A 23648-nucleotide genomic window follows, 5' to 3' on the forward strand; every position below is an offset into this window, starting at 1 on the left:
GGCATATCAATTTGTAAAGGCAAAAAAATGAGCAGTAAAGAGATACATTCTTTGGATTCTAATGTGCTGTATTATTTCCTTTATTCTCTAGCCTAGATGACAGTCCTTTACAGCAGAGAACATACTGAAGGATAAAAGAGAGTTTAACTGACCTGTATGCTGCCTCCGATGTTTGGTGAGGGCATGACGTGTCCCACCAGCAAAGCCACAAAGGTCACACAGGAATGACTTCTCGCCTGTTGCAACAATAAACAGATGAGGGACTGCAGAGGTCACAGATCATTAAAACATATCTATCAAGGCTTTCAGGGTTACTAATTCCTCCAATCAAATGTTTCCATGTAAATATGTCAAATGGGAATGAAATTACCACTGCAGTTTATTGACTGTGATAAAATCTGAAAAGCACCACTGAACATAATTACATACTTGTCAGACCCATAAAAATTAGCTTTATTATCAATGGAATGGTTTTGTACAACTTCATTTCTGTTAGATGTCTTCCAGATGGGGCTGCTTTATGCACTTGAACAGTTTTTATGCATATCCTGATTTTTTACAATTCCCATACATCTGGCCTTTCTGTGCTCAGGAAAGGCTGCCTAGAAAAGTTAATATACAGTTATACAGCATGTGTGTGTGTGATTGTATGTGTTGTATCTCCTTAAATAAAAAATATATTTGGCTTTACAAAAGAAAGATGTTGAACAAATTTTAACTGACTTAATCACATTCTTCTTCAGAAACCTCCCAGTAAATTATACAAATTAAATTATTTCCTGAAAAGGAAATAGGCAACAATAAAAACCTACATTATTCTGTACCAATGGCAGCTCAGTGCTGTTTATGTTTCTAAAACTTTCATAATGAAGAAAAAAACAAGTCTAGGGATTACTTCAGAAATTGAAATAGGACTTACATTGTTCATATTAAAGATATGTCCTTATTCTAAGCCTTGGAAACCATTAAAAGATAGATTTGGCAAGGTTGCTACTTGTTAAAAGTGTGTAAATGTGCATTTATAAAGTATTTTTATTCCAGATAAAATTTTGCCTTTTGCAGTTTATAAATGCAGTATATCATTCTGCAGTAGCATTTTTAGTCAGTAAAGCCCAGGCATGTGAAGCAGATTCATCCCACAAGGCCAACGAAGAATGGTATTATAGAATAATAATGCTAACCTTGGAGGGAGCCAGTGAAATTATAAGACAGCGTTAACACACAGACGAGTCATTTGGCTCATTTGGAGACAAATTGTACCCTCCCACCCATGCACCAATGGAAGGGAATTAAAGAAACTGGGAAAGTATTTCAAATAAATGGCAGAATGGCTTTTATACAGGGAAGCGGGTTTATGGTATGGGAGTTTAGAGGCTTGTTTCTGAATTCCTATTGGTCTTAACAACACAGGCATCTGCTTTCTTGTTCCTTATGAATGTACATTCTCTACAGCAGCTTAACTTTATATACGCATACATACATACATACATACATACATACATACATAGCAATTTCCATTAGTTGATGTATACCTTGAAGACTTAGTCTGAGAGGCTTTGTCAGCTAAGGATCAATGTCATGTCATCTTTCCACCACAACAATAGTCCTCCCATCCCATCCTTAGACTGAGCTGCCCATTCTGTCCAGGTCTAATGCTTCCAGAATCCTGCCCCCAAGCACTTTTTCCCTCTCCACTGATACCATATTTATACATACTTTGCAGTTTTTTTTATTTAAGCCCTACTACACTTCTCTATCTCTAAGACAGTCCTGATTCCTAGGCCACTAATGGGATTCAGCTCACTATGCCTCAATAAATGCTGTGCTTTCCCCCTCCACTTTGAAGGCTAAATATATCAAAGGGTACATTCCTCACAGCTAAGAGCTACCAATAGATTGTGAAATAGTTTGCTTGTGAATAATCAGTTGCTGGGCCACCACAATGGTGGAGGAATGCTGTCTTTATGCCTTGTTTATAAGATTCCGGAGGGTAACTGGCTGTCCAGTGCATGAAACATAAATGCTACACTAGTCAGGCTTTTGTTTGATCCAGGAGGGCTCTCAGATTTGCTATTTCTTGATTTACTTTTTTTCTTACTGTCATGAAGCTCTGCACCTTCTTTTTAGTCCCTGTTGCAAATCAGCAGCGGTAACAGGTTGCAATGGGACAGGGAGCTTGCTGCCCTTGGAAAAACTAACTATCCAAAGACACGTAGGAAAGCTTTGCAGATAGCAGCAACATCAAGAACAGAACTTAGGTGAGCAAAATACTTCTAAACATACATACATAAGAAAATAAAAACAAATGAACAAACCATCCTATAAAAGCAGTTCTTTACAATGATTCTCCACTCCACTGCATACAGATCAGAGCTTGTTGTTTAATATCACATCCATATATATGTTTTCCATGCATGAGGTGCAATTTGGCCCAGTTGGGCAGGGCAGATATTTCTGGTGCTGGTAGAATAAAGCTACTTTTTACCAAAACAACACAAAATAAATAAATAAAAATATTGAAAAAATGAAACTTTTATTTCCACTCTGAAAAGGTTATTCCAGGGAAAGATCAGCTAAAAGCAACATGATTTTAAATTTATTAACACTGGAGTGAAAGTCAGAAGACCCTCCAGAAAGAAAATCCCCTATAAATGCCTATTTTTCTGCTGACTCTTCTACCATTTTGCTTTTTGTTGGCACCTGAGTTCATCAGAATATCAACTGAAAGGAAAAAAGGGAATATAACAAAAATGTAGCTATAATTTAGTATTACTCAGTTAGAAACACAAATCTTTTGAACTATCTAGCTCAATAACTCCAATTAAGACACACAGTTGATTCTTAACTGCAATTCAGTGTTTACAAGTTTTTTTTTTTTAAAGGGTAGAGAGATCTGATTGAAGTAGCATTTTCTTCTTATAGCAAATAAGGACGCATGGAACTTTATCTTGGTTCTCAACCACCAACTATGAATGAACAAAACATGTTTACTATATAATCAGGAATCCAAACAAAACTGTACTTAGTATGCCACCCACCTATGTTCTTTATATACTACACATTCTATGGTTTTAATTCAAAGGACATCCCAGAAGAAAATTTTTGATTGACTGAGAGGTAGAAACAATACTACTGGGTTTCAAAGAATTTCAAGAAATGTGGTGGTATTTACTATTCTTTCTATTATTCATTCCAGGCATGTAAGTGAATTTGTGGCTTGGGTGGGTGGGGGGCAGTGGTTACTTTATTTCATCTTCCATCATTTCTTTTGTGCTTTAGACTTAGTTTTGCATGGATGTTACTGAAAGTTTGTTTGTTTGAACATAGGCATGTATATAAGCCTAACAGTTATTAGATGCAACCTTGCTTACATTTATGTGTCAGAGGATACATTGCACGTGATTTCAGTCTGAAACCATACATTAACAAACATTCATTCTTCCTCCAGGAATTACAACCTTTAGACTTTTAGATGGATCTAAGGAGCAATATATCACTTGGGGTACAGGGGGCTGATCAAACATGCCATGTTTATATGATATCAGGAATGTAATAGAAAATGGTTCTTTTCTTAACAACTTGAATTAGTTTCAAGTGTGCCACTTTGCATTCAAATGTAGAAAGACACGGAAACCAATCCTTTATTTTCCATTAGAAAACAGCCACTGTCCCCTATCTCTCATTATGGTGCAGACTACAAGACCTAACAACAAAAATCCATATTATTGATCTAACCAAGTCTCCACAATTATTCTTTAGAAGGAAACGCCGACGATAAATTACATCTGCACTGGCTTTTCATCTGCTGTTCGATATAAGTGATCTCTCAGGGCAGGCTGGAGACCTTAAATCGTCAACACCCTTGTCAAGGAAGCTAAGGAGTCCCAGGCTCCCTACAAACTGCCTTGAAAGAACTTTTAACCTATAATTTCTAGCAACAACTCATTTCATTTTCAGAAAATTGTAAAATCTTTTCAGGATTTTTTTTTAATTTAATGAAACACTGTTTCATCTTCTTACAAAATGCCTAGAGAATTTTAATTTTAAGATCATTTCTCTCCTATCTTATAGTTTCAACCACGTACTACTATAACCTCAGATGCCTTTCTGACTTTTCCTTCTTATCTCATTATATTGCACATTACAGCACAATTCTAATATTCTCCTTAAAAAATCAGGCTAAATTGGAAGTGCTTCTGTGCCTAGTAGTATTTTCAGTTAATACTAGGGGTTGATTATTAAAGACATTTAAGACCTTCATTGGGATCTTTGTTCTAGTAAGTTTACAGCAAAGGTACAGCTATTAACTTTTTTTCCCCTGCTGTAGTAAACTCTGTATCTTTTGTTATATAAATCTGATTTTTATTAAGGCATTAATTTAAACTTTAACCACATTGCTTTAAAATGAATGCAGCCTCAGCATTCTTGGAAGCAGCTGGTATCAAATAATGGATAATTTTTCAGTTAGAGCTGGTTCATGGAGAAAGATTTAGCTCATTTTCCTTGCTGCAACCTGTCCTTTGTATATTTATTCATTTGTTTAAATATAACATATATCTCCGCTTTACTCATTACAGTAAAAGCCAATATACAATGAAAATTAACATGCAGGACAAGTAATCATTTTCCAGCAGTGCCAGCTATTACTTAGTTCCAGAAGGTCCACCTGTTTAGACAATATTTTCTCCTTTTCATTTGATACATATTTGTATCTAAACAGGATTTCACTAATCAGCAGCATACATAACGATTGTCTAACTCAGTCTTTTGAATCAACTTAGTCGCATGATGAAATCATTGCATATCCAGATGTGGGCATTTGCTTCAGCTGTTTTAAATGAAATAGACCTTATGCACATCAGTTTTATTAGTTATTTTTATATTCTAATAATAGTATTATTAAATTAATATTAGCATTAGAAAACGTAGTACAGGTAGCTTCCTTTCCTAACAAAATAACATGAAAGCAAATCTAAATTATTTTAAATATGACTTGAAGAAAAAGCATAGGATCAGCGAATTGAAAAAATCTAAAACCCTCTCTAACATGGCATCCTTTAGATGTGTTGAACTTTAGTACCCTGAGTTCAGCAAGCAATAGTAATTCTGGTCAAGAATTCTAGGAGTTGTAGTCCTATACAAGGTTAGTCTTTAAATTCCCACCCGTTTAAGAGGTACAGATATGCCCTCAGGAATTTGATAGCCGGGACCTGCTCCTTTCTCTTCACACTTCCATGATGGGGGATGTTATAGATGTTACCGAGCAGAACCCAGTGTATACCCAGGAGTAATAATTCTGCCTTAATGGTTCCAGAATTAAAGGCATATCTTGAACCCCAGCTTTATTATTATTCCAATACAGCCATACATAGCCTCTTCCCCACCCATATCAAGAAAAGAAAAGGATAACCAAACCTGTATGAGTCCGATAGTGATCTTTCATGGCTGATGCTGTGAGGAAGGAATAATGGCAAGTCGGCCATGTGCACTTATAGGGCTTTTCTCCTGTGTGAAGTTTCATATGATTGTTCATGGCCCACTTCTCTGTGAAACTTCGATTGCACAAGGGGCAAGTAAATTTCCTGTGTACAAAAAGAAAACCAAGAAGGGGGGAAGGAATTAACTGCATGCGTGCAACACCCCCAAACTGACAAAAAAAGCATGTTTTTAACCCAAACTGTGCTAAATACACAGACTTTCATGAAGAGAATTGCAGACCTGGTCTGTCATGTCTGTATAACCAGGCATTGATTTTTCTGTCGAGACTTGGCACTTCAGCCATTTATTCTCTGCTTTGCGGTTGGGCCCAACGGGTTTGAAAAATTCTGTTACAGTCCACTCACCCCTGAGGCAAATGTGAGAATAGATTTCACCTGTACAGGCCTACACCACTTATCCGAGCATGGGCTGTCAGAGCAAAGGCTAAATGAAAAGCTATCCATACTAAACTACTCAGACAACCACACTGCTCTATGCCAGGCTGCTGTTACTGCAGCGGGGAGGTGAAATACTACTTGTAATAACACTGTTACCATAGTAAACAGAACAAAACACTCTCCCCTCCTCCCCCCCTTCTCGCGGCAAGTCTTAAAGGGGGTTGCAAAAGGTCTGCCAGCATTTCTTGAAAGGTTCAGGCACTTCTTGAAAACAACTGCTAAAGGCTGAACTGGAGGTGGTTTACTGTTTTAAACATTTCCACAGTTAAGGAATAAAATCATATCAAAACTAGACCAGCTCAAAGTTAAAAGGTATAAGAGGCTTAATGATCAAAGTTCACTCAAGCAAAGGAAGAAGGAAGGAGGTTATTTGGAGGAGGGGGAGATATATTTATTCCAACGTTTAAGTCAGTTGAGTTTTCCCGTGAATGGGGTGCAGTTCTACCACAGAGATTCAACAGAAAAAGCTACGTTCCTGGTGGGCATTGACATTGCTTCATGATGGTAAGAATATCTAGCTCAACTGAAAGGTTCAGGAGGCATTTGTGATGTGTGAACTTCTCTTTAATATAAACCAAGCCCAAGACATTTTCCTTGAAGAGTTTAAAAACTAAAACAAAAACATGTGAAATTGAACCTGGGGTCAAGTTAGTGGACAGTGCAGCAAAAGAAAAACTAACACTAGGTATTTCTTCTGCCTTTCTGGATCAACTGAAGCTTCCCAATACAAATACTTTTCAAGGGCAACCCTACAGAAAACTATATTTCAATAGTGAAGAAGTCAGGCAAAAGGGATGGCCTTGTCTTTTCAGACTGAAGAACAAGTATGAGAAGTTTATATACTGCATCACTACTTAACTGTTCAGGAACAGAGAGATATTCAATAACACATTCAGGAATGCAAGCTATTTGTTAATAATGGCCATAAAGCCTTAACCAATTAATGATCTGTTCCCAGACAAAAAGTGCTGGGCAAAGATCTGCTTTTTACAAATGGAAGTATTGACCTTGACTTTCCATGAAGGTAATAATCCACTGACCAAACCTCACATACAAAAGGAAGCAAACAAGAGTGGTATGTGGTTTGGCAGCCACAGCACAAATGGCTGTGGAAGTACAGACCAGTGGCCAGATAGGAAGGGCAGTCCTACAGCAGGTCATTTTGAGCCCAGCAGATTGCCAATATCTGAGGTCTCCTCCTTCATTCACTGAGAATTGTCTTGTGTCAGGATAAGATGGAAAATACTGCTTTCAGGCTAGAACACCGTAACTTGACTTCAGACTGTCTTCGTACTCTGGACACAAAATGGAAGCTTCCTTATAAAGACCTTCCTCAGCAACGAGTTACTGGGGTATCACTGCACCATGGGAAGCAGGCTCTGTGGATGAGTCCTCTATTGACTAAAGCCATGATGGGCGCCAGAGATCAAAATCTCTGGATTCATTAGGTGATGATCAATCCATACGGAAGATTGTGATTTGGGATGTAAGAAGAATAAATGGTAAAGAGTATGGATTAATGAGTGAAATACTAGGGAAAAAACAGTTATATTGTGAGTCTGTGAAAATAAGAGAAAAGGATTATACTCATGTAATATGTGAATGAAGGTGATTTGATCTTAGGAAATGGAATTGATGAAAACATATAGATATTTTGGTCAGTGACCAGATAAAACAAAACATATATAAACTAAGTACAGCAAAGAGAATACATATAGGAAAGTGAAAGTGTAGATTTAATTATGAATGAAACCACTAAAAGGTATGTCAGAAAGTAGGAAGTGGTGTCATCTAGGGTGGGCGTCTAAGTATGTGGGAAGTCATAGGTTGGTAATTATTGCATGCCATGCTCCAGTAAATGTGTTAATGGAAGAACCAGAGTTGAATTTGGGGGGAAATTCTCTTACATTCTGAATAAAAAATTCTGAATGAATGAACATTCTGTTATGTGGCTGGAATGGATGAGTGGAATGACATGAGAAAGAACAGAAAAAGTGATTGGCCCATTTGGAGACCCAAGAATGAATGAGAATGGTGAGTATCTGCATAGAAAAACATGTTCGTTTCACACAGATGCTTTAAGCATAATTCTGTCTAAATGTATCATTGGCAAAAAATGATTATAAATCTAAAAGCATGATTAATTTGTCTATAATGACTGCTGCCAAAAATGAGAGCAAAAGGTATTGTATAGTATGCACACAGAGAAAAAGAAAGCTACAAAGGACATAGTAAGAGAGTAAGGAATAGTTAAGATTAAAAGAAAACATGCAGAGCAATTTTGAGGGAAATAAAAAGTTGTTTGATAACTGGCTGAAGAAGACTAAATAAGGAGCCCCCAGCAGAGGAAATAGAATTTAAAATAATATTAATGTTATTTTAATTTGATATTATTTTGAATGAAACTGAAGTGAGGGGCTACTGAAAGGAATATTGTAGAGATCTGTATAGGAATGACAGCAATATGCCAATGAGTGGAAGTAAAACAAATGCTACGTTAGTGTCCAAGACAAAACTGAAGAAAAGGGAATTTAGAAAAGCAGTAAGTATGATGAAAAATGGTAAAGCTACAAGTATATTGGAGAAATGCTAAAATATGGATGCAATTTACTTATAGTGTGACTGTGACAAATCATATGATAATGTGAATTGGCTTGGATTATTTTCCACAAGTATGAAGATCACTTCTTGGATATGGCAAGAGTAGTACATGATAGAAAAAATAAATTGAATGCATAGTGAATGGTTCAACACTGATCAAGTATTAAAACAAAAACATATGATATTCCCTTGTTTAATGTAATTATGAATAAATGACTGATTGCAGTATTTGCAGAACTATGAAAGTATGTGTAGTTTTGTGTGTAGACAAAGCCGTTGGCTAAAACCTGAATGATTTGCATCCAGAGTTAGATTGATGGTATGATAAAATTAGCAGCATGGATCTGCAATTAAATGTAATCAAAGCCGAAATAGTGTGGCTCGACAGAAAAAATGGAGTGAACAACTGGTAGTTATACATAACTGGCAAAAAACTACAGCAACTACATGAATGTGTGTCCCTGGGAAGAATGTTAACTGAAAATTGGAAAATAGAGAAATTTTAAGATGGTAGAATGCAGTCTGTTGTAAGGAACAAACGTTTGCTAAAAAAATGTCAGTGTATAAGAGTATACTTAAGAAGTATATATAGTACAGTTTGGTCTAGTGGTTAAGGCGACAGGCTAGAAACCAGGAGTCTTTGAGTTCTAGTCCCGCCTTAGGCGTGGAAGCCAGCTGGGTGACCTTGGCCCAGTCACTCTCTCTTAGCCCAACTCACCTCACAGGGTTGTTGTTGTGGGGAAAATAGGAGGAGGAAGGAGTATTAGTTATGTTCATTGCCTTATTTATAAAAATAATAAAGGTGGGATAGAAAATAAATAAAATAAAAATAAAACAAGAAGAGATAAGGTCAGGAATAAATGGTTGATTTACATTAAAGTACTTATTTAATTTTGAAAACTAATTTATGATTCAAATCCCTATTGTCAAATGTGCGTGCAATTTGTAAGAGATCTGGAGGGAATATTACATAAAAATGACTTTCCTGAAACAATATGCATCCAACAGTAAGAAAAAACTTAAATCAAGGCCCTAGTTGTTCAGTCTAGATCACTACACAAATTATCATGATTCTGATGGTCACCTGCCTTTGAAGAAGACAACTCAGGCTTTGTGAACTTTAACAAAAATAATGATTTTTGGGTATTGTCATATAATTCCATTCTCTTCAGAGTCAGAAAACTCATCTATTTTTCATGTGTTGCTTAAGACAATCAGTTTGATACTGCTCTCCAAATAAACATTAACATTACTTGTTTCAAACAATAACAAGTATTTCACATAATGTGCACAATGCAGTCTGACTAAAGATTTTTTCTGTATAAATTTTCAGATATGGCTACATTAAGCAATTATTAATTTACCACTAAACGTATTTACAAACACATATAAGAGAAAGATAAAAATAAAAATGATATAGCCATGGGTGTCTGCATGTGCACATATATGTACATACATGAATCTGTAAACCCACATACTGCATCAAAGTTTCAAATTACATTATCACTTGATCATTGCTTGCTGGCACTAGCAAATGATATATATAGCTAAATACTTCCAAATGCACCATAAAAAATCACATCTGTCAGGTCTTCATGTATTTTACATTTCAAAAGCATGACAGGGATCTTATTTCTAAGCTAAATTCTCCTATCTACTTATTTCCTCATATATTTATTATCATTCTAACCTTCAACTACAAGAAATAAATAAGCAGGTTAAACAGATGCTATCTTTTAACAAACAGTTTTTCTTGACTGTATTACAACTTTATGAATGGCAATATAAATCCTTCATTTTTAGATCTTCCAAGATGCACATTTCACAGTATTATACCTACTGAACCCCAAAGCATGCTCTATTATTCACATATAATAAAAATGTTCAAGTAAGGTTGAGAGACTCTCTTTAAAATGACAGAACAGCAAACTCAGAGTAAATACTGACACTGACTCTGTAATTCACCAAATGATAGCTAGATATTGAAGCAAATTAGACAAACTTCATCTGATATAAACAAAATGTAACTGCAGGAGTTGAGAATGACTTTTTTTTAAAAAATGCTCAGTAATGATGTGAGATAGTTTAAGCCAGAAATCGTGATTTGCCCAAGGACCCCCAACTGCAAGCTGATTAGTGCTATGAATGACTAAGTTTTCCATGCCCATCTAGCCCAATACTGTCACTGCTAGGTTGTTAAAATAGGGAATTTAAGTCTAATATAGGAGAATAACAGATGATTGTATTTCAGGTAAAAACTAGCTCTGACCACAGTGCAGCATGTAGAAAATATATAACACATTTTATCAATAAGTAAAACATAAGTAAAACATTGAGTAAACTGGTTCCTTGAAACTTCTCTGGATGGAGAGGATAGGAGATTGCCTACATGTGCTCTGGATGGCTGCTATTCGTGGTCTTCCAGGGGTTTTTGCTCCAGGAGATGACAGGATCTTCCTTGCAACTGCAGTGGAGACTTTTGAAGGAAATGAAGTTTGCAAACTTCAATTTCTAATCACTTTGGAAATTGCCTATTAACCATCTTGAAGCTATTAGACACCTTTGGAATGACAAGTTTGAAAAGTCTTCATTGGGTGAGTTTATCCTCAACTCTGAACAAAAGAAAAATTAATTATAAGCTTAAGAACTTAAAGAATTTGAAATAAACAGCAAAGAGCTTAATAGGATTTTGATCTAAGAAAGTTATAAACGGATTAAGGATCCAGATAAATTTGGAATATTGGCATTTACTGTAAGGTTTCGGAATTAACTATAAAAAAATAAACAGCTTCTCATGGGAAACAGACTTATTTTGGATAACCTGGTTATTGCAAGTCAAAACAAAAGATAAGTGATGATTTTAGAAACTGGACACTAGAGGGGACTAAAGATTTTAAATAGAAGAAAAAAAAATACAAGCCTAATGCCAGTTAATACTGGGGCTTACAAAATGACACAAAATATTGTAACATCAGAAATATTGAAGGAGATCTTTGAAGAATGGAGCCAGAAGCTAGTAACTACAATATCAACAGTGTCAGTAATGATGTCTGCTTCTATGCCTATAGAAACAGACATCATTACTATAGACTATGTCTAAAAGATGTTAATGAAGGAATGACAGATGTGGAACAAGTTTTATCTGACAAGATAAAGTACCAAATATGGAACTACAAATGACAGGCAAAGAGAATGATTTGGAAAAGGATGCTTTACTGGATATAGAAAAGAAACTGGCTGACGTTTTAAAAATTAAAGGAGAAATACAAATGATAAACCAAGAGAATGACCTGGGAAATTTTTTATTAGATCTACAAAAGAGGCTTGTTAAAGCCTTGAAGAAATCTGTGCGATGGAATAAAGAAGAATTGGAGAGAAATCAAATCCTAAGACAATATTTGATTGAATTAAAGATTAAAACTGTTAGAAATAAAAGGAAGGAATATAAAGGTTAAAATAAGACTTTTTTTTCCAACGTTCTGACAACCCTTTATGGACTTTTTGTTGACACGAGGATTGAAAAGTTGATGTTTTATGGATTTGCTTATAGATAAGGGATGGGATATGGGATGAGGAAATATCTCTTTAACCTTATAGGGGCTGAAGAGTTATTAAATTTGTTTATATTTCTTGTGATGAAGGATGGAAATCACACCTTTATGTAATTCTTTTGTCTTCTTTCTTATTTTTTCCTGCACTTTTTATTCTTTCTTTCCATTTTCTTTCTCTAAGTTTAGTTAGTTTTTACTATTTTAATTAAAATTCTTAATAAAAATTATATTTTAAAAACAGAAAAAAAACTCAGTTTGTTAGCTTAAAAAATAACAGTGAAATCCATTTCTAAATCAGTTGACAGCAGTTAACACTTTCATGCACACAAGCTTAAAAAGGGTCTAGATAGTAGGACCGATCTAAGTAATCAGAGCACTTCCAAAACAAGAAATGACAAACCAAATAATGCCTCCACTAGCATTCATCTACCTATCCAACTGATCTCATAGGGTCAACTCTCTTTAGGCCAAGCCCCTGGAAGACTATCATCTCATGGACCATTGGAGGTGGGTTTTTTCCATTGCCTCCCCCATTCTCTGATACTTCCTCCCAGGGGAACTTTGGTCTGCTTCATCCTTCCTATGTTTCAAGAAACTTGTAAAAAGTTTACAAGTTGAGCTGGGTTTTGCTGGGAGGCTGTTGGTCTGGCGCCTGGGGGAAGAATGGTTTCGTTTTTATCTTGTTTTTATTGCTTATTGTGCACCACCTAGAATCATTGTATGAGATGGGCAGCCATATAACTTCAATCTATCAATCAATCAATACATTAGAGCCTCCAGCAACAGGTAGTATACAAGTATTGTAAATAAATTAAAAAAACAAATATTTCAAAAAATGTTTGGGATGAGGATCCAACTTTTGGAACTTCAAGGAATCACAGAAGGATTTAAAGGGGTAATTCTGGCCCTTAATCCCTTAAACCTTAAAAAACAATGTGAACAAAATATAGCTGAAAAGCTTTGTTCAACCAAAAAGGCCCATTTACACCTCAATCAATAGACTTCAAAACAATTGGTTTATTAATCTGGCCAAGCAGTTTAATCATAATTAAAAGTCTGCCAAGTACGGTTTTGACCCATTTGTTTAATTGGGCTCTCTTCATCTAGTTTTAGGACTTGTGAAGAGAATAAATCATGTTTTAGGTCATATTTATTCAGAAATATTGAAAATTCAAAAGGGTTCACAAACTTTTAAACAGCACTGTACATGGGGATATCCCTTCAGTTCATCTCAGCAGCAGCAACTCTGTGAGTTAGGATAGACAGAGAGTGTGATTGGCTCAAAGTCGCCTAGTGAGTTTCCATGACTAAAGACTTGAACGTGGGTCTCCCTAGTCCAACATCTTAAACGTTAGTACATTGGCATCACACTTTTTAAAAAATAATTAAGACTCAATATATTTAAGATTAATGCCAAGTTCATAATGGGTGAAATTTCCCAGCAGTTTAATTTATAGAAAGGTCTTCATAATCTCTCAGAGAATAATCTTGACTTCTTTTTCCACTATTAGGAAACAACCTTTAAATTGCGTTATTCACTTTTCTGGATTTGCAAGTAGATTAGACAAATGAAATAACTTAGCTTCGGAGTATGGGCATCATGATACCAGACTTCTCCTTAGAGAGAAACAAGTTCTTTCCAAGTTCTCAGTTTTTACCTGATCTTCTCTATTAAAAGGATTTATTTATTTAACAATCCAATGCCCATTAGCTCTATTATATTGCTACTAGTTGTGAGTGAAACTTCAAAGACATGGGCACTCATCTCACATTAAAAGACAAAGTTCTTTGACATGATGATAGTGATAGTCAATTTCATTTCCTCACAAGCAACCTAGAATTTACAAAGCAAAAGGAGTTTCTCTCTCTTCGAAATTTAATCTTACAGTCAGTCTTCCAAAATCTTATTTCAGCTCAAATACAGTCACCCATTTACATGTGGATGAAATAATAAAAAGTACAATACAAAATATGAAGACTTGAACCATAAACCAATCCTCAGTTTGATTTTAATCCTATATTATAAGGCACTTTGCTCTAAAAACCATTCTAAATTTTCTTCAGTTCTTATCTGAGTATCTCCAACAACTGAAAGGGACAATGTGCTGTTTCAATTTACCTATGCTATGGATGTGCTGTTTCAGACTTAGGCTTAGGTAAATTGACATTAGTACATGTACCTGGTTCTTCCTCTTCCAATGTGCACTGGTTGAAAACAGCAGGCTAATGTAATCAACTACCCACTCTTTCATAGTTGATTAATTTCTGGCTCTTTTGGCAAGTTATCTATCAATAAAATCCATTGATTCACACATAGATATACACACACAGCAAGAGAGAGAGTTAGAGTTAATTTTGAGTTTGAGTGACCAAAGTCTCACTCAAATTGTAAGTTCTCAAATTGTAAGAGAAATTACAGCAGTGAAAAGCAACTTCATATCCACCTAAAGGCATTCATAATATCCATGCAATTGTATTAATTATACCTGTTTTTTTAAAAAAACTCTCTAAGCATTCCTGTTTCAAATTTAACTAAAATGTGGTACTATATGGCAAATAGCTTACCTCATCCTTGATTCCACCTATTTTAAATCAGAAATAAGTGTGGTATTCATTACAGCCACATGTTACAGTCTTTTTAGTCCCCAGACAATGGCTGATGTATTTCATCGGCTGAATACAGCTGCCAGTATTGAGATCACACATTTGTTAGTAAGGAAATGTAGTCCAGAGTTGCCACTGGTGAGAATACAGTGTGTTGAAAAAGGACTCACCTTAAGCATCTCAGGAGTAAATACTCAGCCTGAGCTTCCTTAACCTGGCAGATGATAACTGAATTAGGAAGGTAAAAGCTAACATTGAGATTGACTCCTGGTAAGTTCATGGAGAGGTCCATATAGTTTTCTTGGCAACAGCACAGAAGTGATTTTCTGCCATCTTTTAAGATGTATTTTCAACTTCCTAATATATTTTATAGCCTAAGAATTTTCTGGTTATCTTCCATCCAAATAGTAACTAGATCCAACTTCCTTAGCTTGTTTAGGTCAGCTAGCACTGGCTAGCAAAGATCTTACATAATTAAACCCTTAGTAGGCTAGATTTCTCAGTCTTGATGGAATTACCTATCTGCCTCTAGGTTTCTTGGCTTCCTACAGCACTGGCCATACCATTTTTCTCTGTGGTCCATGGCCTAGCAAAGCCTTCAATTCTTCCTTCCACTTTAATGTAAGAAGAAGTGGGAATATATCTAAGAGCAGTCACAGCCCAGCTGTGCCTACGATCAGACAAACAGCTTTGGCCATTCAGCCATGGCATATCTGTCTCCTGTAGAGGTACTGATCAGCTCATGTCATTTTTAAGGCATGGATGCCCTACTCTTTGGGTGCTGAGGTTAAGGTCAGGTGCCAATCCAGTCCAGCCTTTGGACATGACATAATGGGTAGAACCAGTGGGGAGTTTTGTTTATTTTCATTTTGGGGTGAAAGGTTTCGTTTTGCTTTTTAAGCTGTATATTAGGCCCTGTGCTAGTTCTGATGTACTTTCTCTTCTAAAAATGCTGGGAATCATGCTACTGAAAGCAGTTAATGCAGTCAGGGGGATTTTTCAGACTGCCAGGAAAAAAAAAAAAAGGAATGCATGTAGCTCTGGGGCCACAACTTGCCTATCCTTGTCCCAGAAGGTCAAAACTAAAGCAAGAACCAAGGAAGAGGCTCTAAGTATCTCAATATTTTTCTGTAGCTGGATTGTAACCCAGGAATGAAATACATGATAATTGACTGACAGGTTGACTAATAAAGAATGACTCTTCCAACTGCATCTTTTCAGCTCAGTTGTAAATTACAAGAGTCAATCATATTTCAAAAATAAAGCAGGCTATTTAGATTCCACTGAGAAAAAAATTATAAATATTGAACAGTGCTATTTTATATTTTACTAACAGCCCATGAGTAATCATCAGCACTGAAGGAACAAAAATATACATCTCTGAAAATGCTTCTTTCGACAGGTAACCCCCTTTCTGTTTACTGTTTTTGAACAAGTGAATCTGCACACTTTAATCTGCTAAGCTTATGTTTGGAATGTAATAAAATGATTATTTAGTCTTGCAGCCGTATTTTACTTTTTAAGAGAAACACTAGAGAAATGTGTGTGTGCATATAAATGAAACGTTTTCAGATTAGGATTTCTTTCTACTTAAATTCCTCTAATCAATGATCACACAGTGCATGTGATAACATAATGCTGCATGCATAAGTGATCCGATTTGGCTATACAGTATGCTTTACTGCTGCTGACAAAGCAAGCCTATTTTGAGTGAGGTAAATTCTTTCCTGCGCAGGTGACTGGTCTCATGCTGCAGGGTCAACTTATACCTTACAATATAACTGTGATATATCTGCTTCCCTCAAAATACACATGGAGAAAGAAAACCCCACTGAAAATGAGAAGTGCTTTCTGTCACTGTCAAAATTATTTACAAAAAGTACCCTATTTTCAGCTCATCACAAGTAGGAAGATTAACATGGTCTTGAACTAAAACAGGTTGCAATATCGTAAAGTTAACATAGTTCCCCTAAAAAAAAGCTACTTTTTAGTCTGTCAAAATATCACTACAATGGCATTAATAACTTTATCAAAATGGAAATTGACATCAATCTCTTTTAATCTCCAGTAAGGCAAAAATGATTATTGGTGTTTTCTAAATTTTCTTTTTTAAACCATATTATCATATTATAAAGTGGGAGGCTGTCTTTCAAGACAGCTTTCATCAGGAACAATCACAATGGAATGGAATCTTCTTTTCTAAATGTGATCTTTCCTCTTTGCTTGCAGCGGAGACTAAATATAACCCTAAAATGCTAGATGAGCTTGTTGTTCGTAGACTTATCTGAAGGTATGGCTGCTCTTTTAGCTAGAAGCAAACCTCCAGTAGTTTCTATTTATCTCCTTGCCAATCAAGACGTGAATGATTGACAGTAACATAGCCTTATCTGGAGCTTCTGTCTGTGATGAATTCTGCTAAGTGATGTCATTGCTCTAGCAGAAGAAAATAAGCTGATTATTATAGTGACTAGAAGCAAACTAAACATTTGGATTTTTGCATGGACAGATTTACACATTGTCTGTCAGATAAAGCACAGTTTGCCTGCTGCTTACACAACAAGAATGTGCCTGACAGCTTCTTTCCAGCTTTAGTATCTGATTACATAAATAGGCCATTCCCTACCATTCCTAAAGACTGACAGTTTGTCTTGGTTTAAAGAGCAATTTCTGACTATCAGCTTTTCTGTCTTGCACACTGTTCTGATTAGCATCAGGGCACTTCCTGGAGGTCCAATCTGTTGGGGTTTCTTTCTTTTTTCACTCTCTTATATTGTGTGTGTGGGTGTGTGGGTGTAGTTGTGACTGAAAAAGACATATTACCTATATAAAATGATAAAAATAATATGTAATATTTCCTCAGACTTTACACATTACAATGTGTAATTTTTGTGAAATGAAGAACAGGTCAACAAGGTACGAAAATCAGTGAACATAGCACAAAGTATTAGGAACTAATTTTTACAATTATCAACTGTTTCATACATTTTTGTATGTACCTGATAATTATAGTGCACTTTTTATTCACAGCTTCTTTATGACTTACACTTGAAAGAAAGATGAAATGGAACACTAAACTGAATTCCTTCATTACTGTGAAAGATCATGGCAGTAAAGAAATATTCAAATAGTATCTTCCAAAGTTTTTAAAGCAGGCCCAGAGTTTTTTTCTGCCTTAAATCTATAAGCACACTTTAGCTTAACATCAGAACATTACACATGGCAACCCAGACTAGCCTCCTCTTTCTGATAGTAAGCAACAAACTGAACAGGAAAGCAGAATTATTCTATACAGTAGTTGCTGTCTCTTGGCAGCTGATATCTAGAGAGTCACTGTCCTGGGAATCACAATTAATCTATCTGTGGTTCTGACATACTCTGGGCTGCACTCAGTGGTGCTGTTCGGTGAACAGAAGATGACTTTTCTTTTGTGGATAGTCTTTTACCTAGAAGATGATTCTGCTAACAGAAAATGGTTAGATGCCAAGGGAATTTAAGGATCATTAAAAGAGAATAAAGAGATTGAAGAGAAGCTGAATGAACTCTTTGTAAATGTTTTCTCTGCAGAGTATGTAGGGCAAGATACCTGTACCTGTTATTTCCAAGAAGATACTCTGAGGAATAGAAATAAATAATGGGGACAAGGGCTGAAATTCTAAGACTTCTTGACAAACTGAGAACAAATCATTGGGTCAAAATGGAATCCATCTGAGAATTTTTAAAGAACTCACATCTGAAAATGCTGAACTTCTATTTTAAAATGTGGCATATTCTAGCGTGTAGCTCAGTAAAAATATTGGTCTAATGTGTAGACTATGAAAAAAGCCAGGTCTGTATTGGGGATCTTTATAAAGCGAGTTGAAAATAAACTTGCCAATTTCATAATGACTTTATACAAATCTGTGCTGGAATAAAATTTGGAATATCCTATACAGTTCTGGTTAATGAACTACAGAAATGAGGTTATAGATCTGAAGATCATCCCCAAAAGGGAAACTAAAATGATAAAGGAGCTAAAACAAGTAGCCTAGGAGGAAACATTACAACATTTCAGGATTTTTATCCTGAAAAAGGAAACAAAGGGGAAACAAGACAGAAGTGCATAAAATTATACATGATCTGGAGAATGCAGATAGGGAGCAGCTTTTATTTCCTTCGCTCATAATGTTAGAAATTCCACTTAGCCAATGAAGCTGAATTGTGAGAGACAGAGAAGTAAATATTCCCATAGTACAATTTAACAATTGTGGAGGAACACAAGCATATATTGTTATTATCCATATGACCTGTTTTATGAGTTTCTGGGCACAAATTTTTTGAGAGCAAAATTCTGATTTTGGCCAAATCCAGCAGCAATATTACGTTTTGCTCCAACCTTCCAGTACAGACTGGGGGAGAGCTGCTGGATAAATCAGCAAAAACATTTCCCTTGCAATGAACTATCGGATTTATAGTTTTTATGAACTTGACAAAATTTAAAGCTATTTCAGCTAAAACTTGCTCCTTCTAGAGAAATTCAGTGCTGATACATAGCGAGATGGAATCAATGCTGTATTCGACCTTCCTCTTCTGACAAACGTATACCTACCCAGATTGCTGTTGTTTTAAGAGACATTTCAGGCTTTCTCACAGTATAAAGTTCTGCAATAAGATGATTAGGAAGGTGGTGGCATATATGTCCTGTGTGTTAGTTAAGAAGGCTACCTATACTGCCAGAGTTCATGCTCACACTGAAAGTCCTAGGAATGGAGGAGTTCATGCAAAGCTCCTCTCTATGCAGACATTCACATGCAGAAATGGCTACATGATGTGATGTGGAAGATGGAAGCAGGCAGGAATCCTATATGTGTATATTTGGGTATGTTTTTCGCTTATACTCCTGCAAAGGGCTAATGTTACAACAGCAGCTAACTCTTGGCTACTGCTAAAGAACCTGGCATAGTAATATCTCTAAGTATACAGAACTATCATAATGCTTAGATAAATGGAACAGACACTCAACATGTTTAGTGGATACAATAGAACATGTTGTTCAAAAATCTCTCTAGCAAATCAAGATCAACAATCTTATATCCTACAAAAAGGAATGCACCCGAAACCAGTAGGATACAAAAAACTATACAACAGCTTCAATAAATGTCATGGAGAATGTATAAGAGTTTGCAATGAAGTCAGCTTAGATTTTCTGATTTTGTTCAGGAGAAGAATTATCAATATATAGGGCAGTGCCTTGGAGCAGCTAAACTGTAAGATGCATTTTATTTGGGATTGGATGCAATAGATGGATATACTTAGAACTTGTGTAAAGCAATAGCAAGCCATATTAATTAGGGAAAACTGTGCAAGTAGCTAAGTTCATTTTCATCCTGAATTGATGAAAACAATCCATACTGCTGTATGGTTAAGGAGATAATTTATCTGGGTCTTAGAATTTTTTTCAATGTATAAAAGAAACAACAGCCACTGCAAATATAAAGAAAATATATACTTGATTTTTCAAGTCCTATGAGCAACCCTTTTTCTGACTCTTTATATTACTGAGCCATGAAGATGATTGGCTAATATTTTTGTGCTACAGTATGTTTCAGAAAATTTATATATCTCATTATATGTCACCATTGTATGCCATCACATTAGTTTCAGCTCTGTGCTAAGAGAATACATACATATACAACAGATTTACATGTTTAATACTTAATAAGAATCAGACCAAACCTAATTTGGAGAAAAAGGAGCAGGAGAGATTTGATGTGCAAACTAGAGTTACAGGTTGTCTCCATATGTATATGACAATCTATCCCATACCTGCAATCATATGGGTACTGAAATATATATTTACATTATGAAACCACATTTTTACATGTACGAAATTTCAAAATCACAGGACACAGTGATTCCCTCCCTCTCTCCCTTCCCCCCCACCTTTTTTTTGGCCATACTGTATCTTAACCCCAATGTTCCTTTTTCCTTCTTCACAATTTTTGTTTATCTAGCCTCCAGCCTAAATACGAGTCCTATAAAGCTTGTGGGCCATTTTGTAACTTTTCATTTGTTTTAATATGATTGTATTTTCCTTTTTTTTTTTTTCCTAAGACAAATATTCTTACAAACATTAAAACATACTATTCCAACAAATATCCCAACAAAATATAACTACAAACAGAACTTACTTAAGCTTCCCCGCTTTTGACCTCATCATTACAAATAAGGGATTTAATGGTTAACAATGATGTAACTTGACTTAACTTTTGAAAACACCAACTTGAGATCCATGACAGATTTCTAACTGCTACTGACAATAATTCGTATTCTGAGATGGTTTTCTTCCAATCTTATGTTCAGCTACTTCCTTGCTTAGCTTAGTCATGTTGCAGGAAGGCTTTGTTTGTTTTGAAAAACTGGAGGAATAATTGGCAACCTTTGTTCTTTTAACATCCCAATTTGAATTACAGCTTCACACAGTAATAAAATTTGTGTGAGAGAGACAGTGTGTATGTGTTTGTGTGCACCTGTCAAAACTCAGAAGGAGCCTGGTAGCACTTTTTTCAGACTAACAAATTTTATGTTGGGTGTTTGTGTGAGTGAGAGAGAGTAGATTCATAAACATTCTTGCCTGTGATCCTAACTGTACCATTGGCTTCCACTGACTTGGGGATCAATGACCTTAATCATTAGATTTCTCTTTTGCACTCCGTCTCCCCTGCCCAACTCAAGCAATTTTGGGACTGATCATTCTTTAGAGCATGTATCACACCAAGAAGCAATTGAGAAGAATGCAAATCCTACATTAATTGCAAGCATGGGAGTTCCATGCTGTTGCTGTCATTGGGAATACTCTTATTCTTTTTAATAGATTTGGGTCATGCCATTTAGTTTTATATAATAGATCTCTTAAAAATAAGCATGCATGCATGGATTTTTTTTAATGAGTCCATTATTTTTCAACTACTGTGACAGCAGGCTGCATCTGACCTCTTTTCTCTTCTAGCATGCAGTCACACAAACCGAATCAAACTGTCACACAAGAACTTCCACAATCTTAGCATATGTAATTTTATTAATTTCTAAATTGCCATTTTATTCAGTTGAAGTAACCCTGCTCTCCTCGAAACCAGGTTTCCTAGAATCCAATCAAATAAACTGCATATTGGGAGTACTAGAGTTATAATACAGAAAATTCCAGCTTCTAAGTGGCATGCACACCTCCATCCCCTCCCCACCATAGCTAAATAAGAAAAGATGTTAACTATGATATATAGGGAACAAAATATTCTGAAGCTTCAAAATGGGTAAGCATTTAAAGGCCTTGGCTAGTTACAGCGGTAAACAATCACAAGTCATAACCACAATATTGCTCCTAGTTATTTCAGCTATAACTTGCAGGGCTTCAGCCCCAGACAAACCGGATGAAATATGTTGCTTCAGGTCTGCTCTGATAGATCCCTCTGAAATATCCACATTATTGCTTTTATTTTATTATGTACCACACTTCATAACTGTACACTGCAGAATACAATAAAATCTGCACGACACTGCTTTAAGTACTTATTAAATAGGTCAAAAAGTTACCATAACAAATAACTTGCTCCATTCAGCGTCCATTAATAACATATCTTGTTGTGACTCTAATACAAAAGTGGGGGCAGGAGAAACAGTGCAGAAACACCTTCAGTTCTGTCTCTTTGCTTCAGTGTAGACAGCAAGTGCTATACACACAAAATCTTGTTTAAAAGATGCCCCTGGACTCTTGGAGACAGAACCACGCAGCAGAGTGACAATACTGTTATACAGTTAACCCATAAATTGTGTAAGATAGACAGGGAATGACAGGAACAGAGACCTATATGCTGGGCAAGATGCCAGTGGAAATAAAATCTGAAGACAGATGCACAGCAAATGAAATAGACGAAGTCAAACATTTATTTTCAAGGACAGTTAAACTTGGTAAGTCATTTTGTATGCAACAGCTAGATTACAAAATGAAAGAACTGGCCATTCCACAGGAGGGAGAATATTTATTATTCAAATTTCTATCACTGCCCATCTCCCCCCCAAAAGGGGACTCTTTAGATCACCCTTCCCCAATTTACAATGTTTGGACTACAAATTTCACAATCTCCAATCAGCATAGCTGCTAGCAGTGTATCAATCATCGAGGACACCAGGTTGGAAAAGGCTGTGTTAGATTTTAGCACTGGAAGTCCTATGGCTTCTGGGTTAGGTTGATTAGCTTGTTGCCTTGTTTCTGCTCCTATAATTAAATTATGTTTTAAGCAGTGCTATCTTTTTTTTTAATATGGATTTATATTGTTTTCAATATGTCAAGATAAATCATCATAAAAGCAACTGATTTAAAAATGAAACAATTATACAAATGTCTAGATTTTTGGCTAACCTCATAAAATATACACATATAGAATGCACAGTAAGTGCACTCAGCTTAGGATTATTATTATTATTATTATTATTATTATTATTATTATTCCAAATCTATCCACTGCAGGAAGATCATGGATCGAAATTTACAAGCTGCTCCAGTGCTTGTTGGTATACAAATGTTTTTCAACTTCCCAGTCTTGAGCTAAGAAAGAGTGCCTAACCCAAAGTCATCCAGCCAGCTTCCGTGCCTAGGAGGAGGACTAGGACCTGAGTCTTCCCACTCTTACCTTAAGCACTATACCATAATGGCTCTCTCTCTCTCTCTCTCCACACAACCAACCCACATACACAGACATATAAACACAAAGAGATATAACAGAATGAGAGATTGTAGCACAAAGTAAAAATAGTACAAAACAGTTATTTTATTAACAATCAGGGTAGATGTCACAAAAGTGGAATGCAATTTGTGCAACAAAACATCTTTCAGGGTTCCTCTCTTCTGTTTCCTCAATATCTCTGGATTGTGAGAGTGTAGAGGACTATGCGGAAGGGAGAATGTCCCTTCCCCATTCTATAA

The 23648-nt window shown here is 35.8% G+C and overlaps 1 protein-coding gene across 1 annotated transcript in view; it reads right to left on the bottom strand.

Annotated features, from left to right (window-relative positions):
- The window catches only part of ZNF407 (zinc finger protein 407), a 391671-nt gene that overhangs the window by 148818 nt on the left and 219205 nt on the right, over positions 1 to 23648 (bottom strand). Inside the window, exons 5-6 of the mRNA XM_063299035.1 lie at positions 5416 to 5582; positions 153 to 236 (exon numbers count right to left, since the gene is read on the bottom strand). Of these exons, the coding sequence (XP_063155105.1) occupies positions 153 to 236; positions 5416 to 5582 (251 nt within the window). The remainder of the gene's footprint in view (positions 1 to 152; positions 237 to 5415; positions 5583 to 23648) is intronic.

The sequence above is a fragment of the Candoia aspera genome, chromosome 3 (genome assembly GCF_035149785.1).
Source record: "Candoia aspera isolate rCanAsp1 chromosome 3, rCanAsp1.hap2, whole genome shotgun sequence".
NCBI classification, from domain to species: domain Eukaryota; kingdom Metazoa; phylum Chordata; class Lepidosauria; order Squamata; family Boidae; genus Candoia; species Candoia aspera.